At 32.3% G+C, this 17,484-nt stretch overlaps 3 protein-coding genes across 3 annotated transcripts; 2 read left to right on the plus strand and 1 right to left on the minus strand.

Moving 5' to 3' along the window:
• Positions 1–3,202: 3,202 nt before the first annotated feature.
• Positions 3,203–4,347, minus strand: LOC124849174 (heterodimeric geranylgeranyl pyrophosphate synthase small subunit 1, chloroplastic-like). Its single transcript, XM_047327063.2, has one exon. It carries the CDS (start codon positions 4,304–4,306, stop codon positions 3,488–3,490), a length of 819 nt encoding a protein of 272 aa, XP_047183019.2. The 5' UTR covers positions 4,307–4,347; the 3' UTR covers positions 3,203–3,487.
• Positions 4,348–9,461: 5,114 nt separating this feature from the next.
• On the plus strand, positions 9,462–12,978 carry LOC124849172 (RNI-like superfamily protein). The gene is made up of 6 exons (XM_047327062.2): positions 9,462–9,716; positions 10,275–10,402; positions 10,761–10,930; positions 11,474–11,551; positions 12,058–12,205; positions 12,338–12,978. The coding sequence occupies exons 1-6, from the start codon at positions 9,605–9,607 to the stop codon at positions 12,752–12,754; spliced, it is 1,053 nt and encodes a 350-aa protein (XP_047183018.2). The 5' UTR covers positions 9,462–9,604; the 3' UTR covers positions 12,755–12,978.
• Positions 12,979–13,938: 960 nt separating this feature from the next.
• On the plus strand, positions 13,939–15,681 carry LOC124849175 (Mitochondrial glycoprotein family protein). Its single transcript, XM_047327064.2, has 3 exons — positions 13,939–14,173; positions 14,264–14,580; positions 15,277–15,681. The coding sequence occupies exons 1-3, from the start codon at positions 14,024–14,026 to the stop codon at positions 15,455–15,457; spliced, it is 648 nt and encodes a 215-aa protein (XP_047183020.1). The 5' UTR covers positions 13,939–14,023; the 3' UTR covers positions 15,458–15,681.
• The last annotated feature ends 1,803 nt before the right edge of the window (positions 15,682–17,484 follow it).

Here is a 17,484-nt window from a genome sequence, read left to right on the forward strand (position 1 = left end):
ACTTTTAAAATTAGAAGTGAATTACTTAATATTTATTGAAAACAATCCCCCTTAAATCACTTTCAGCTTACTTTGGATTCTTTGAAACAACTTTTTCACGGAAGAGGTTTCACTTCATATTCTGAACTTGTTTACATATGTTTCCGTTATTCCTCCAAGCAACTAAATCTTAAAAATAAAATAAAAATATTATTTTAGTTATTGAAGTAAGTTTATAATAAAAAAGTTAAAAAAAATCGTAATATTTTTAAAGTTTCTTAATTTTTTTTCCAAAAATGCTAAAGTGTAGAAATTTCATTTTCTTTCACAAAAGAACTTATGTTCTTTTTTCTCAATGTCGTTGTTCTTTCTTGGTGTTCTTCACCGTTTCATCTTGGTTTGATAAGTTTTTCAAACTCTCCTCCATGTTTGTCTGTGTTTGATAATGAATTGCTATAAGATTGATATAATAGTCATAGGACTAGCAATGATACTGTTATTTGCTTATTAGATTGATATAATGGTCATAAGAATAGCAATGGTCATATAAATTGCAATGGTATTGTTAATGTAAATTGTTTAATCATATAAAAGAAGATTAAATTTTCTTTAATAAAAAATTAAGTTTGATATGAAATTTTATAATATTAAGAAGTCTAAAAATTGGATGATAATGTAAATTGGTGTATAATATTATTTACAATAAAGATTAAAATCAAATTATTTTTTATATAAGAAATTTGAAGACAATGTAGTTATTATGATATAGTAAGTTGTACGTTAACATATCAATACAAAGTTGATTTATAATTATAATTCTATATACATTGAATTGATTATGGTTCATTCTAATTTTCATTGAAAATAAACTTCTGGACTGTTTTTTTGTGTTGTGGAAACTTTTTGTGCATGAGCAGGTATGTTTCTATAGTAAGGATTCAAAATAGGTCTATTTTTTTAAAAAAACCTGCAAAATATGCATCAGTTGTGATTATAACCAAGACAGAATGGAGTTTATGACATCGGTTCTAGTCACAATCGAAACAATAGACCTCATCATAAGCAAAAAGAAATTAGAAAAAAATTACATATCTACCACCTCGATTAGACCACAACTGTTGTCTAAACCACCACATACTACTTTGGTTCCATTGAACTAAGGCAACAAAAAATAGAAAAATAATTATATGAAATACTTTTTGTCTCTCGGTTGCAAACAAAACCAAGTTAAAAAGATCTTATTTATTGTCTTGGTTGGTATGAATTATGTCCATCGAGACAAAAAGAAAAAACTATTCTTTTTTATCTCAGTATATATTTTGGTGCATTAATTGTTATATATAGACAAAAATAATCGTTTGTTTTCTTTTGCAGTACTAATGTATGAAATATTTTTTGTATATATATATATATATATATATATATATATATAAAGAGAAGATTAATATTAACATATAATTAATTTTAGGTTTAATACCTCTTTTGGTCTCTAGAAAGGGGGCCAATGTTCAATGTGGTCCCACCTTTTTTTAGAAGTTCAATGTGATCCCATCTTTTGTAAAAAGTGTGCAATCAAGTCCTTTTTGGAAACGACGTTAAGTTTTTAACGGAGCAGCTGACAGGGTGGACTGAAGTTAGCTACGTGGCTTTGTGTGGGTAATACGTGGCAGTGAGAGGGTGATACGTGGCTCTCGGTAAATTAGTAATTTCGGAACGCTTTTCTTGCTCAGACCACCAACCTGCCCCGGGCACCCGGACTCTCCATTTTCGACACCTGCTACGATTTGAACGGCTTTGTTACAGTTCGGGTGCCCACCGTCTCCTTTTACTTTTCCGGTGGACAGATCTTGACCCTTCCGGCCAGAAACTTTCTAATTCCGGTAGATGATGCCGGAACATTCTGTTTTGCCTTTGCGGCTTCGCCTTTGGGGCTTTCCATTATAGGGAATATTCAGCAAGAGGGGATTCAGATTTCGATTGATGGTGACAATGGTTTTGTGGGGTTTGGACCCAATGTCTGTTGATTTAGGGAAACAAATATTCTTGAGCACCCACCATCCGAGTTTTGTTAAGTCTTCGCCTTTCCTTTCTCCTACCCATCTCATCTGCTTTCATTTCATAACTTCATTCATGTATTATACCTCTCAAAATAACTAAACTCCTCAATGTCACTGCCAATTTTTCTCACTTCTTTAATTCTAGTGTAATGCCAGCCAGTGCAATTCAGCAGAGCTGCATCGCCGGGGAATCTAATTACTCTTCCCGCCGCAGTAATAATGTGGTCAAAAGAATCATGGAAAAAGTATAGTAGAAAAAAAGTTTGCTTTTTCGGTCGACGCACAAAATAGTGTACATAGAAAAAAGGTTGCTTTGATGTTGATGTTGTTGGTTTAGGAGTGAGCTTCTAAGAGAGAGAGAGATAAAGGTGCTGGGTGCAGCAATTGAATAATCACCGTTCACCATCGTTTGAGACGTTTGAAACCGTCACTTATATAATTTTTGAATGCATGCAGAGTTTTTGGTAGCTTAGTTTCTTATTTAATCAATCCCTTTCAAATAGTGGTTCCGGACTTTGGTTTACCTTCTTTTTGGTGAGCCAATCTTGATTTTACCTAATTGTGGATGGCGTTGTAACCCCAATGCGCGTGTTGGAGTCTGATTCCATTGCTTCGGTGAAAATGAGGATTCAGCAGTGCAAAGGCTTCGTGGTGAAAAAGCAGAAGTTGGTTTCCGATGGCAAAGAGATAGCCCGAATCAAGGAGTATGGTATCGTTGACGACAATGTTCTTCGCCTCTCTGATCTTCGAAGAAATCCCAAATTACTAATTTCTCTGCAACTCAAACCCTAACTTCTGATTTACCCTCTCACAGCCACGTATCACCCTCTCACTGCCACGTATTACCCACACAAAGCCATGTAGCTAACTTCAGTCCACCCTGTCAGCTGCTCCGTTAAAAACTTAACGCCGTTTTCAAAAAGGACTTGATTGCACACTTTTTACAAAAGATGGGATCACATTGAACTTCTAAAAAAAGGTGGGACCACATTGAACATTGCCCCCTTTCTAGGGACCAAAAGAGGTATTAAACCTTAATTTTATAATTATCCGAACTCTACTGTAGTCTAAATCCATAGCATTATTGACTGAGTACGTATTAATAGAAAGTTAATCGCATAATAAAAGAGTTTACTAAACACGTCAAAAATCAAATACTCACTTAATAAACTAAGAAAACTCGCTAAAACTTGGATTTATTCATATTATACAAAAATAAAACAAAATAAGTCCTGTGACTGTAAATAGACTATTTACCCTTTTTTCTATCATTCCCTTCTCAAAACTAATGGATGAACTGGTATTTTAAAGGGCTAAAATATTCTACTAATTTAATTCTATATAAAATTTGTTTCAGACAGAAGCTTTGGTATTGAAATTTATATAGACAAACTAAAAAAGTGATGATGAGAACACGAACGTTGTTGCTGTTATCGGATGATGTTCCATAGCTAGTAGAAATTAAGAAAAGTGGAGATCATTCGAAGATCTGTGTCCTTGAAAAACTGCAACTCACTGAGTGCGAGATTTCTGTGTTCTTCAACATCATGGTTGCGGAAACCCCTCTGCGCCATTCCCCTCATCATGCCCACATGAAACCCAAACCTTCTCAGCCTCTCAATCTCCTCCTCACTCCCACCTCCGACCACCGCACCACAGGCGGCGCCGCATGCGTGCAACCCACCCTCCCCTTTCTCCACCACGCGTTTCATGTTTTCCTCCTCCAACGTTTTCTTCATGTGCTGCGAATCTATCAGCCCTCCCGAACCCACCGCCCGTGATATCTCGATTATCACACGCATCACCCGCTCCGGGCTTGCACGGCCCGGCCCGTCGCCGCTTGCCAACAACTCAAACCCAAACGGAACAATCCCGTCCCCGGTCAGAAGCGCTATGTTGGACCCCTCCCTAACACCAAGCTCCTCGTGCACGTGTGCATTAGCCAGGTTCAGTAACAGGGCCGCAGCAGCGTCCATGGCCTGGTCGCGCTGCCCGCCCACGAGCTCGCAGGCTGCGAGGCATAGGGCGGGGACGGTGGTCCGGGGGGCGTCGAAGACGAGGCGGCGCATGGGCTCGAAAACCTCGAGCGGCTCTTTGATGGGAATGGCTTGTTTTAGGTGGGCTTCAATGTCGGCCTGCAAGGAGGCCCAGTGAGGGTGGGGTGTGGGTAGTGTGAGGGGCGTGGGCTTGACGGGCAAGGGGGAACGGGCCTGGGCTCGGAAGCGAACCCTGAAGGTGGCGTTGGCGTTGAGGAAGATTGTTCCAGGCATTGTAAAACGAAGAAGAATAGATATGTGTGTGGCATGTACAAGTTGATGAGAGTGCGTATTTATGGATGAAATAGACTGTTCATCGTTTCAACTTTTACGGCACTCGCTTTTTTATGACATTTTGACGTACATAATTATTTTACATTCATTTATACTATTTTTTTATAAAAAAAAAACTATAAAAATTTAATCTTTTAACACCATTTTATCTTTATTAAATGTGTCAAATGAATTTTTGTCCATTTAAGTGTGCTAACTTTTTCATGTCATTAAAGCTAGTTTAATTGTAGTTGCCTTTTAGTCAGGCTAAACTTACATTATACTTACTTTCATATTATTCTTAAACCTTAGATTTTTTTCTCTTTCTCAGTTCACAAGTTTTAGTAAAAAAATTGATAAAATATTTTGGAGTGTAGAATGACATTACCCATTAATGTTGTGTTTGATGAGATATAATAAGATAAGAAGTTAAAGTAAAAATTGGATGAAATTATGAACTGCCGTCACATCCTAAATCGAAATTATAAATTTTAGTCACAGCCACACACGTGAAGTTGGTTGAGTGCGTTATCGTAAAAGGGAACCGCACTGGATTGAAGGGTCCCGATTTTGTCCGTAGCGAATCATACACACCAATTATCGAGGGTTTAAGTGTCATTCAAGTCCTACATATTTATCGTATTTAGAACGTGTTTCGCGAGTTTCATCTGTGATTATTGTCACAGATTCAACTCTTACTAATTCCAAATTAGTGTGCCTTTAAACCGCAGACAAAGAAGTTACTTTGTTAAATGTATTAGCTTCTATATTACATTCCAACAAGAACCAGATAGAAATTCGTGTGAAAAAAACATAACTTGTGCTTTTGAAAATAATTCAAAACAATAAATTATAAGATAGACTTGTTTATAAAAAAATAATCTATAAATATAAATATATTGTTTTAAAATTTTGGATTGAAGTAATCCAATTTTTTATGTGTGGATTGAAATTATTTTTATTAATGTCGTGTCTTCTCAAGAATTCTATTTTGAAAATTTATTAGAATATAAAGTCAAAAGTTCATCTTGGTAGTCAACTCAAACAAATTTCTATATAAAATATTTTTCTAACAAAAAGTCAAATAAATATGTCCGGTTTAAAGAATAATAATATTCATGGATAGCTAAAAAAAATTGTTAATATAAAAAGACTCATGATAGAGAAATTGTTAAGAATTCAGAAAATAAAAAATAAAAACAATTAAACACTACATAAAAAATTATAAATTTATTATTTTAAATTTTTGGATTGAATATAATGTTAATGTATGAGTTTAACTCATATCTTATTAATATTATTAATATTATAGGCTGATAATGTTCTTTCAAAACATGATGCTTTATTTATGATAAATTTTTCTGTACTATTATTTTATTACGTCTTCAAAATACATTAATCAATACTGTGTGTATCATGTTTTTAAATATATTAAAAATAATTTTAATATATCAACATCAATATATTTTAAATAGGATAATAAAAAAAAACTCCAAAGGAAAATCTAGACCCTTTGAAACTCCATCACACGTAACCTTAATTAAAAGTACCTCTGTAATCTTTCAATAAAAAAAAAAAACTATATAATTATCTCACGCAATTTCATCTAATATTGTAAATTTAGAAGTCACGCCACCAATAATATATTCATTAAAATGTTCAACACGAAAAAAGTAAAAGTAAAATATATTCATTAAAATGTTCAACACGAAATAAAAACAGGCACGCTTTTCCACGGTGGATAGAGTGGACATATAACTTGTTTTATTAGAGTTACGACAAAAGCACAGTAGGTTCAGTGGAAGGTAGCAATCGCACGGACGTTATATATTTTTAGTATAAAGTAATATATGAGTTTAAACTTATATATCATCGTTAAAAATATTTTAAAAAATATCATATTTTTAAATATAATTTTAATAATTATTACCAATAAAAATCTTAATTCTATAAATTTAATATTAATTGTTTCGGTTATAGAGTTGAATAATTTTACAAAACATTCATTTATATTTTTTATTGTTAGGTTTAAGTTATTTTGAATTCTTTTTAGTTAATTTTTTTTGTTATGTATGATTTTCAAATCGTACAAGCGAGTAATCGTTAAAGTCAAGTGAGAAGTTATATTAAAATTTTAAATTTATAATAAATATAATTAATTATCTTTATATATTTGATTTGACATGTATTTATAAGTGTGTTGAGTTGACTTATAATTAACAAGATAGTAATCACGGTCCATATTTTAATAAACAAAACTTATCGGTAAACCTTATTAAAAACTATCTTTAAGATTACTTAATACTACAACCATCCAATTTTATTGTTTTCGTGACCGGCCATCTATTCATTGATGCGAATACCGTATGGTTACACAATACATGAACAAATGTTACACAATCAATATTTATTGTAATAAATTTAGTTTCTACATATATGTGGCTGTTATTAATTATTTTCTTGACCTTACTAGTTAAAATTAATTTTAGGATTAAATATGTTTTTAGTTTCTAAACTATTGGCCGGTTCTGGTTTTCGTCCCTGTTTTAAAGTAAGGTACAATTTGGTCCTCATCCTTTTCGAAACATTCGTTTTAGTCCTCGAAAACTAAACACTGTTTACAAATTTGATCCTCATTTAACAACAAATGAGGACTAAAACAAAAATTCCGAAGACTAAAACGAACGTTTCCAAAAAAAGGAGATTAAATTGTACCTTACTTTGAAAGAGGGACGAAAACCAGAAACAGCCAATAATTTAGAGACTAAAAACATATTTAACCCTTAATTCACGTAAAAAATAATGAAATGAAATTGTAAGGAACGGGACATATAAAACGAGAAAAAGTGAAAGGAACATAAGAGAGGAGTGGGTAGGACACAGAGCTGAGAGGGAGATTTCGCAGAGAAAATGAATATGATTTTCAATTTGTTTTTGAAATTTGAACTTTACGCAAATATTTCAATAAAATACTATAACAATTTCAATCATTTTTAAACATATATAAATTCATAAAAGAAAACTTGTGATTATATTGCTGAGAATTTAATCATAAAAAAACTTAAACTCTTGCATATGCATGTCATGAATTTAGTATATATATTTCAAGAATCTATTTTTGGGTTTCAAAATCAGACACTTGAACACAATTATTCCTACTGATACATTATTTGTCCACACGTGAATGTTAAAATAAACTTTGATGGAGAAATTGATGAAAACATGTAAAGACAATTGATACTGCAACTCATAAGAAATAATTGAAGAAGTGGATGAATAATTGCTCAGATAATTACACACATTCTGTGAAAGTGGGACCTATGTTTTCCTTAATAAGTTAAGTTCATGGTTGTTATTGTATGTATTCCATAAACGAATCTTAATCAACGGCTTAAGTGGTAATGAGTTGTTCTTGCATATGTTATTTTTGGATGTTTATATGAATCAAAATGATTGTCTAAACTTTTTAAAAGATTCTTATATAATATACTTTATATTAAAATCAACTCAATACTAACCATTCATAATTAATAGCATAGTAAATTAAAATTATTTGTCTTTTTATCTCAAATATTTATTTATAGATCTGAATGTAAATTTTAAATTAGTAGTAGTCTAATCACAATCTAATTTTAAATAATCATATTTTATCTTTAAACTGATTATTTTTTAAGTTAATTAACATTAAAATTAATATGTTTTATTTTATGACCCACTTAGTGATCAGTCAAAGTATGGTAATGATTCTAGATAATCCAAAATATAATAAACCGTTTAATACTGATAAAAAATGTTTCTTTATTATATGTTAATACTGTATTAATTGAGTGCTTTGACATGTTTAATAACAATTGAATTAGTAATATATTATATTATGAATGATACTGATTAGCTTTTAAGGTAAACTTTTACTCCTTACATCAAAATAAACTAACATATTTTATATTTACACCAATCGTTTACAAAGATCAAATTAATTTAAACTAACATATATTATACTAACACCTTGATATGAAATCATTTTTGCAAACTTCAATATTAATTTAAACAAGTAACCATGTAGATTTTAAATAAAGTTAACTTTAAAATCATAACAATTATTTATATTTAATGGATTAGTTTCTCTTGAAAACGGAAAACTGTTTTAAATATTATTATGCTATAATGCTAATTGTAAACAAAAAAATAAATAAAGCCAAAAGAAGTCAATTTGTTAATTTCAACTTCGCTAAAGTGATTTGAGCGACAAATGTATATACATTAGCCATTTGCAGGATTGAATGTATTATGTTTTCTTCGTTATGAATAAGTAGTTATTCATATATTTTTATTACATTTGTAATTTAACATGCTTTCAAAGATTTATATTTACGTATTGAAAGTTTAGATTTTTTTAATATGAAATACTAAATGGAGACTCAGCGACTGATCTCTATAAATTAATTTTTATTAAAACTATTTAAATATATTAAATTGTTAAAAATAAATTATACTATATTAACTTTTTCTTATCTATATAGTTGATTGTGTAAGAATTTCATAAGTCTGATGAGTCAATTCTGCAGAAATATTTTTAGACACTTTTTCAATGAGATTGCTACACATTAGTATAAAATTAGGTTACGAAAATATTTGATGAAAGATGTTTTAAATGGTTTCACAAGTAATTAAGTAATAAAATTTGATTTGTACGTTTGGTTCTTAGTTAATTTTATGTATTACATTAGTACTTCAAACATTTTAATGACATTAAAAACACAAATTATTTAATATAATTTACGGTGATAGAAATTGTCTAGTAATTTCAGTGATTATTTATATAAACGTGTAGTTATACAACCAATTTAATTTCTCAATCAAGCTGTATTTCACACAACGACAAACATAAACCAGATATAAAAAACTAAAATTGAATTTGGAAAAGTTAAGTGGAGACAGAAACATACTTTTCTCTAATTTTTAATTATAAATAACTTGTATACTTATTAATTACATGGAATAATATTAATCATGCACTACTAATTCTTAAAATAATAGATAACAATATATTAAAATCAATTTTTTTTTCTTAGATTGAATTAATATTGGTAATAATAATTTTTTCAAAAGAGGACCCTAAGTTAAGTCGGCGACGTTTATTTCAGAACACAATGTAGAGAGAAAGTGATCAGGAGTTGATAACATCATCGGATTTGGTTCTTAGGAATTGAGGGTGTTGCGCACGTTTGCGTTGCATAGTTTTTTCATTTTTGATTTTGGATGGATAAAGGTAAAGGTGCCAAAGCATTAGCGACCTCTTTGGAAAACCTCGATTTGAATCCCCCATCCAACGTCAAATCCAAGTCTTCCATTGCCCACCCTCAATTTCCCGGTAAATTTTTAAACTTCAATATGTTTTTCTATGAAACGCAGCTTCTGTTGTTCAGTTTTAGAGATGGGGTGTTATGTTTATGTTTAGGTTTTGTTAAAGCTTTCATCTTTCAGAGCCCCATGATCATCGAACTTACTCTGTTTTGGGGATCAATTGAATTTCAAAGACCGTGGTTCTTTGTTTCTGTGTTAATTTTATGTAGAAAGTTCAAGCCATTACTCATTTGGGCTTTATTGCGATTGATATCTGTTTTTGACGGAATTACCAGATTTTGTGGGTACTGCACATTGATTAATTAGGTTTTGATCTTTGACTCTGCGTTTGTATGACCTGATTATGCCGAAGTATGGAAGCTCAGTTTAAGTTTTACATCTGACTAGAATGATTAAAATATGTTTTCTTTGAAAGAGACACTAGGTGGGTGTTAGTTGGGAGAGGTTTAGGTTTTTTAATTGAGGATTTTAGTTTAAACCTTGGTGAGCATGCATCAATTCTTTTTGCATAAGCATATGCCACAGAAAAGGAATTGGCAAAGTTTTTTGAGTAATTTTTGTGCAGGATTTCTATCTAAGAAGACAAAGCCTTCAAGTTTAGTCAGCCTTTGCGTGGGAGTTATTGGAAGGCATCTGGAGGATATTATTGTAGATTTGAGTGAGATTGCTGTCAACTTGCCAGCTGATATAAAGGTAGGTTACTGGAAAATGATTCTTTTTCTTCAAATCTTTAAATAGGTCATTTTTATCGTAATGCTCATACATGTAAAGTTATGGTGTGCTCAATGCAAATGTGTGGCAAACAAAGGTTTCTCCAGGATTGCCCGTTTATTTGGTAGAGAAATTATCCTTTCTTGAACAGGAGTATTCTTCTTTAGTTGAAACTTATGTTCTGCTCACTGTCCTAAACACTTTTTGTTTATCCCATAATAAAAACCTTTGATTATGTTGTGTATTCCACATAAAAAGAACTTAAAAAAAAATCTTTCATCATGGATCGTGGGCACTATACACACATACAAATAAATAATTTAGTTACACTTAATGACAGATAGTGGTGGCAGCTATTGCTAGAAGAAGAAAATTGCTGAATGATGATGTCCTGATCGCATTGGCTGATACTTCTTGGGAAATCCTCGATATCTCTGGCTCAGATGTCTCTGATTCTGGCTTGATAAAAGCAGCTGAAGTATGTAGATTCATTAAAGCTCTGGATATAAGGTATAGAATTATAACCATTTCAAAAAACAATAAAACAATTTATTTTGCCTTGATGTCTTAAAATACACGAGCTCGAAAAAAACATGATTTTTCGTAATATTTAGCTGTTTCATGTATGAGACTTTCATGCAATATGCTCTAGCTTCTAGTCTTAACTCTTAAGCTTATTTGATGCTCCAAGAGCATGTTACATGTCCCCTGCAATGGACCAGCTGACAGGCACCTTTTTGAGAAAATATTTTGCTGTTTGATCTATATCATGAGTTCATTAGAAGCTGGTGATCACTACTGATTGACTTTTCTGCTTAGACCTTCCTCTTTCGTTGTAAACTTAATTGTATTTCGTGGTTTTACTCTACTGGATGCGATGGTCATTAATTTCATTTGCCTTTATTTTGGTTCATCGACAACTTGCCTTGAAATTAGAATATCTCATTGTTGATATCTATCTTGCTAACAAAAATATTTGAGTTTTCGTTGTGTTTTTTTATATTATACTTCTCTCTCTTTCAGAACCACTTGATATATTGAGACTATTTGCAGCCGATGCACCAAAATTACTGCTAGTGGTATAGCTGAGCTTGTGAAGCACTGCCATTTGTTGGAGACATTGAGATGCGGGTACATATCTACTGTTGTCCATTTTAAGTTTCATTTCTTTGTTAAGGCAATTTCTTCAATGCTGTTTTAAGCATTTCGTTTCTCATTTAAGTCATTCTAAAAAATTTGTTTCACCCTTTAGGTACCATATTCTTTTTATACTTTTGTAGTTAGAATCTGTAGACTGAGTTCGCTTATAAAGATGAGCAAAGCATCTTAACTTAATATTTTATAACAAAATATGGCTTTAAAGATTGGTCTAATGTCACGAAGGAAATGTTATTTGAACCTTGGGATTTGTAGGTATAGGGTTTACTCTAGAAAGTAAATTAATTTAACAAGGTAAAAAAAAAAACGTAGCTTTAAAATCGTTTAGGGTGTTTTTTCTTTCCCTCATGATGGTACTTCTTACATAATGGTTTTCATGTAATCATAAGCTATAATCACACTGAATACAAGAATGTGCTGAGTATGATTGCATCATTACAAAACTCGTAAAAGGCAATGAATCATGATTAATAATGCAGAGGGTGTCCAAGGAGTGACAACACTGCACGGAGGTGCTTGGGTATATTTAAACCAAGATTTGATGATTATGCGGAGGAGGATTCCTGGGAGGAGCTGGATACGAAAGAAATTGCTAGTGGTGCACACTCACTCCGGTGGCTAGTATGGGTATGACCTTCAAATTTTGCCTGGATTATTATAACATTACTTTGATTCTCATTGCATTTGGAAATCAAAGTTGCTAACATATTTCTTGCCTGAGATTTCTTCAAGAAGTGAATTGTTTTATTTTATATGCAGCCAAACATTGATAAAATTTCTTTGGAGGACTTTTCTACTGAGTGCCCACGTGTTGTTGTAAATCCTAAGTCATCACCCTTTGGGTTCATGGTAACTGAGGTTCCGAGGGAAGCATTGCAAAACATCATATTGGACAACGAAGTTGTCAAGGATATTGATCCCAGAACATGGACACTGCATAGGTTTGCTTTGAAACCCATCACTCAATCTTCTTCAGACTCCACCGAATTATCAGTAGCTGAAAAATTCAGACTTGCATTTGTGGAAAGGGACAACCGATTAGCTCCAAAGAGAGCTAAAAATGCTCGGCAACATCAGCGTCGTGCAGTGCGGGAATTGATGCTGATGAGCACGAGAGCCAAGGCAATGGTCTTAGCCTCACAAGTAAGCAAGTCTCTTCACGGTCGAAGCTCATAGAATTCTTACATCACATGCATTTTTCAGCTCCCCAAGATGTACTAATTACTTATGTGTATAGTAAGAAGCTTTGGTCAGACAGATTTTGAATCTTATGATATTTCCTATTACAATTCTGAATGATCGGAGCTTTCATTTTTGTGCCTTGTTTGAGGTTCTCATCAAGTGAAAAATTGCTAAGATGCACTTCCCCATTTTATAGAAGAAGTATGATTGCATGCTCAGTGTGGAAATGTAAAACTAGTTTTCAAATTTCATTGCTTTGGAAGAAGCTCTTGATTCAAAAGTGTTAAATTTAGTAAGATGTTAGAATGATAGAAGTTTCAACTGGTGCCTCTGTCGGGGACGCAAAAAATCATGTTAAATAATATTGATAAATTGATTAATGTTTAATAAATTTACCAGAAAACTATTATTGTCCAATCAATGTTGTTAAATAATATTGATAAAAAAAGGCCTTCAGATGCATGGTTATTAATTTAACTGTGTAAATATTGTCAACTAATCGTATAATGTTAAATGGTAAGGACATTTTTATCTTCAAAGCTTGGACGTTTTTATTGAATGCGTACTTAAGAGAATTTTTTTTTTCACAAGTTACTTTTGCAGTAGGTAATAACAAGTATTGTTGGCCTTTTTTTTAATAAAAGATTGTTTATTTTTGTTTCTTATTTTTAATCTTTTAGGATAACTTTTTTCTCTTTCAATTATACGCTTACTTTTTTGTATGCTTTGAAGATTGTTTGAAAATTATATTAAGAGAGAGAGCTATATTGTTTTTGAAAATTAATATTGTGTAATTATATTATATGAGCTTTTTCTTTACAAATTAATTAAATTTTAAATTTTCACATATTGCTCGTGTTATATTTCAAAGATTGTCTACTTTTCTATTTATGTTAGAATACTTTATAACATCAAAGAGTATCTTGTGAATATCAAATCTCATTTTCGCTAACAAAATTGTTCATTTTAAAATACATTTCTTTGTATTTTTAATTTATAACTTGACAAGAGCAATAGTACATATCATTTTTAGTTTTTATTTATTTATCATTAAAATATAGAATATAGTATTTAGTTCCGAACAATTCGTACATTATTTTTAAGATTACAAAAATTAAACTGTAAATGTATGTAACAATGAAATGTTAAATAACAATATAATATTGTGATTAGTTTTGAGTGAGTACTGAGTTGGGTCGAGTTGCCACAACACAATCACACACGACACGGAGGAATAGACGCAAAGTAAAAGTAAACAGAGAAATGTGGAAGCGAGCGGTGGTGGGCGCCGTGGGTGCTCTCCGGCGGCCGTTCTCGTCGGAAGGTGGCGGTATCTCCACCGCCGTGAACTCGATGCTTCTCCGCTCCCTGAAGGATCACTATCAAGAAGTCGCCAAAATGAACATGCCTCCTGTAAGCGCGCTCTTTCACTCTCTTTTTTCTGTTAGGGTTTTACTCTAGGTTTAGACATTAGCTCACGTGACAGTGGCACGTGTCTTGCAGAAAGTGAGTCCTCCGTCGCCGTTCACCATCGTGAAGGGGGCTCTGGACTCACATGGTCCGGTTCTGAAGCGCAGCTACGGCGAAGAAGAGGTGACCGTCTACGTGATGCGACTGTTGGCCCCCGAGGACGAGGATTCTGCCACGGACCAGCTCTTCATCCATGTCGATGTCTTCAAACCCTCGCAGAAGGAATCTTTGATTTTCCTATGCGGTTTGTACGAGGATGCTCTGGGGATTCACTCTGTTTCCATGAGGCCTAAGCTCGAAGACTCTGGCTACCTCCTCATCCCTTCGCAATACACTGGCCCTGTTTTCGCGTCAGTACTCCTCTCTCCATTTTTTTGTTTGGGGTTTACGTTTGTGTAGGTTTGGAGATTGGAAGTTATTGTCATTGCAACCTCTAGAGTATGTAGAAGTAAAACCCACAATTGCTAGTGTTATATGATGGCATGATTCAAGGGGAGTTAGCTTTTGAGATTGAATCATGTCAAACATTCAAATTTGAGGCTGGAATTAGACTTTTAATGATCATTGTTGGGCTTATTAGGCCAATTTGTTATATCAAATTACCTAGCAGATATCCAGTCTTGTAAATTTCTCACTATATCTGGTGTTCTGGTTGAATGATGTTTTGGAGAACTTGCATTGATGAGTGACATGACTAAAGTAGTATATATACTTGAGGAGTCCTCCTATGAATAAACTTTTGAAGTTAAGTTAAATCCGAACCTTAAATCTAAGATGATCGAGTTCTATTAGCCATAAGATGCAATTAATAGGTTGAAGTTCTTAATTTTGTTTTTTGAAGGTGTAAGGAATATTGTATTTGAGGAAAGGAGTTGAAGGAGAATAGACTCCCACTCAAGCAGCACCCTTCCTCTATTGCTGGAAGCCTAGCACGTAACAGAATTGTGCCGTATTGGCTTGTTTTTTAGAGTCTTAACTATTGTTGAAAATATCTCTACAACGTGAGTTCCTTCATTCGTTTTGACTGACTTTCTGTAAATTGACAGGGATCTAGATGATAAGATGAGAGATGCGTTTCACACTTACATTGAGGAACGAGGAGTGAACGAGTCTCTCTTTAAATTTCTTCAAGCGTGGCTATATGTGAAGGAACATCGAAATCTGATGCGGTGGTTCAAAACGATGGGCTTGTTCATTGATGGAAAGAAACCAGCTACAGGTGTTTAATCCTCTGAGGTCATTTATTTTGCAAGCGGACCGATACAGTGATCTCAAGTAATGAACTCAAAACTTCAGAACTTCTCAATTTAAAAGTACCTAGAGTTTCATATTTGACTGTTAGGCTATTTGTTTTGGAGGATCAAGTACATAAGTTTACAGCGACTGGTAAATTTTACCAATTTAACTTTTTATATTGTGATATGATTATGACAAATTTACTTAAAATTTAAGATGAGTTTTTTAAGTATCAAAATGCAATAGTTGATATTACATTTTAAAACACATGATGAAACTAACCGTTTCATCAACTCAAATTCTTATACTCTATGAAAGCAGATTATATTCTTCATTAACTTCACTTGTCCATGTTTTTGCACGTTTTCTGCATTTTTACTCTACTAAATCAGATTATATTCTTCTTCAACATAAAAACTTTTCTGTGACTGCACTTTTTCATATTCTTGCTTCGTGAAATCAAGATTGTGTGGTTCTAACCTCCCAGCTCTGTCCATATGAAATTCATTCGATAGCCACAATCATGGTATTTTAAATGTTGAGAATGAATGATGTGAGTGTTGTAGTTTCTCATCAATAAAAGTGAATTTCTCAATCAAAAACACCTTGTCGTCTTTACATTTTTTCCTGCATGCTGATAACAAAAAACACTTGTTCCTGCATTTTGGCTTCATGAAATTGAGATTGTGGACCTAACCACCCATTTCTATGTGGTCACTGCTCAATTTGTTAATTTGAACACCACTTATGTTCAATTCCAAATTCTTTTAATAACTTTTTATAATGTGTTGTTAATTTCTTTAGAGAGGTTTATAATTCCTCTTGTTTATTCCTTGCATTGCATGAGACTGAAGTCTCTTATATTACGACAAAGACATCGTGTAATCGTGTACTTATTATTAAGTTGATTATGATTTTGTGGTCTATTTGATGAAAGTTGATACAATCAGTAAAAAAAAAAAATTTCAGTAATTATTCGATATTAATTATTAGATTGACTTATAATCATTGAGTCATAACTTATAACTTAATAAAAGTATAACTTTTTTAATTTAAAATCGTAACATTTTGAATGATATGATTTGAAAGCTTGGTGGATCTTCCATTAAGACAATTGATGTAAGGGGATTATGGATTGCATCCAATAATGTTTGATTCTTTTGAGTTTTGATGGGTCAAGTCTTAAAGATTAAATGGATATGTTTTAAAGATAAACTTGATTTATACTCGAGGTCGTTTTAACTTGGGTAAATGTTTTATATTATTTTAAAAGTAAAACTTTTGGCTAACTATGTATTAATAATCTAATTTCTTTATTGTAATAGTATTATTTATTTTAAAATAGATTATAAATAAATTATAGTTATATATTCAAGTAATGTGGTGATATATATATATATTCAGTTTTCACTAGTATTTCTCTTACCTTTTATTCCTTTAAATTCTTTTTATTTTTCATCCTTATAAATTTATAGGTGTCATAAATTTTAGCGTGACATTATTTCACGTAACACAACATGATTTTTTGTAATAACGCTAGCTATATTTTCCTTCTCAACAAAATTAAATAATTGAGTTTAAAATGAAAAGGTTTAGTACTTATATAAGAATTATTCTGAAAAGTTCAGTACAATAACGAATCACTGCCCTTGGGACATTCTTTGAAGAACGAAATGAAAGGAATTATTTGTATGAATTGAAAAACATGAGCTTTAATTAAACCAAGGAACTTGATTAGGCCATTGAAAGTGTGGAGGGTTGTTGCTTTCTGGTGGTATTTGAAAATTGGATTGAGCTTCGGCTGTTGGCAACAAGTTGAAGTTTGTTTCTGCATTATTTGGGTGCAGCAGTTGAAGCTTGTGACATGTAATCTGAGTTTGAATTTGAGCAAGTTCAATTTCTGTATTGTGGATTTGCTCATATAGTTTTGAGATAATCCCAACACATCCATAAACTGGGTCTTGAATCCTACATTGTGCTTCAAAGTATAAAGAATTTGCAGTTTGTTCACGTAAATA

This window comes from Vigna umbellata, chromosome 1 (genome assembly GCF_029865625.1).
Source record: "Vigna umbellata cultivar VRB3 chromosome 1, Vumbellata_1.0, whole genome shotgun sequence".
NCBI classification, from domain to species: domain Eukaryota; kingdom Viridiplantae; phylum Streptophyta; class Magnoliopsida; order Fabales; family Fabaceae; genus Vigna; species Vigna umbellata.

What these genes read in the sequence shown, in the direction of transcription:
- LOC124849175 (XM_047327064.2), top strand. Translation starts at nt 14,024, where the DNA reads ATGTGGAAGCGAGCGGTGGTGGGCGCCGTGGGTGCTCTCCGGCGGCCG. An exon ending in CCAAAATGAACATGCCTCCT is followed by an intron (nt 14,174 to 14,263) that starts GTAAGCGCGCTC and finishes CGTGTCTTGCAG; the next exon opens with AAAGTGAGTCCTCCGTCGCC. An exon ending in TACACTGGCCCTGTTTTCGC is followed by an intron (nt 14,581 to 15,276) that starts GTCAGTACTCCT and finishes GTAAATTGACAG; the next exon opens with GGATCTAGATGATAAGATGA.
- LOC124849174 (XM_047327063.2), bottom strand. Translation starts at nt 4,306, where the DNA reads ATGCCTGGAACAATCTTCCTCAACGCCAACGCCACCTTCAGGGTTCGC.
- LOC124849172 (XM_047327062.2), top strand. Translation starts at nt 9,605, where the DNA reads ATGGATAAAGGTAAAGGTGCCAAAGCATTAGCGACCTCTTTGGAAAAC. An exon ending in ATTAAAGCTCTGGATATAAG is followed by an intron (nt 10,931 to 11,473) that starts GTATAGAATTAT and finishes GACTATTTGCAG; the next exon opens with CCGATGCACCAAAATTACTG. An exon ending in CACTCCGGTGGCTAGTATGG is followed by an intron (nt 12,206 to 12,337) that starts GTATGACCTTCA and finishes TTTTATATGCAG; the next exon opens with CCAAACATTGATAAAATTTC.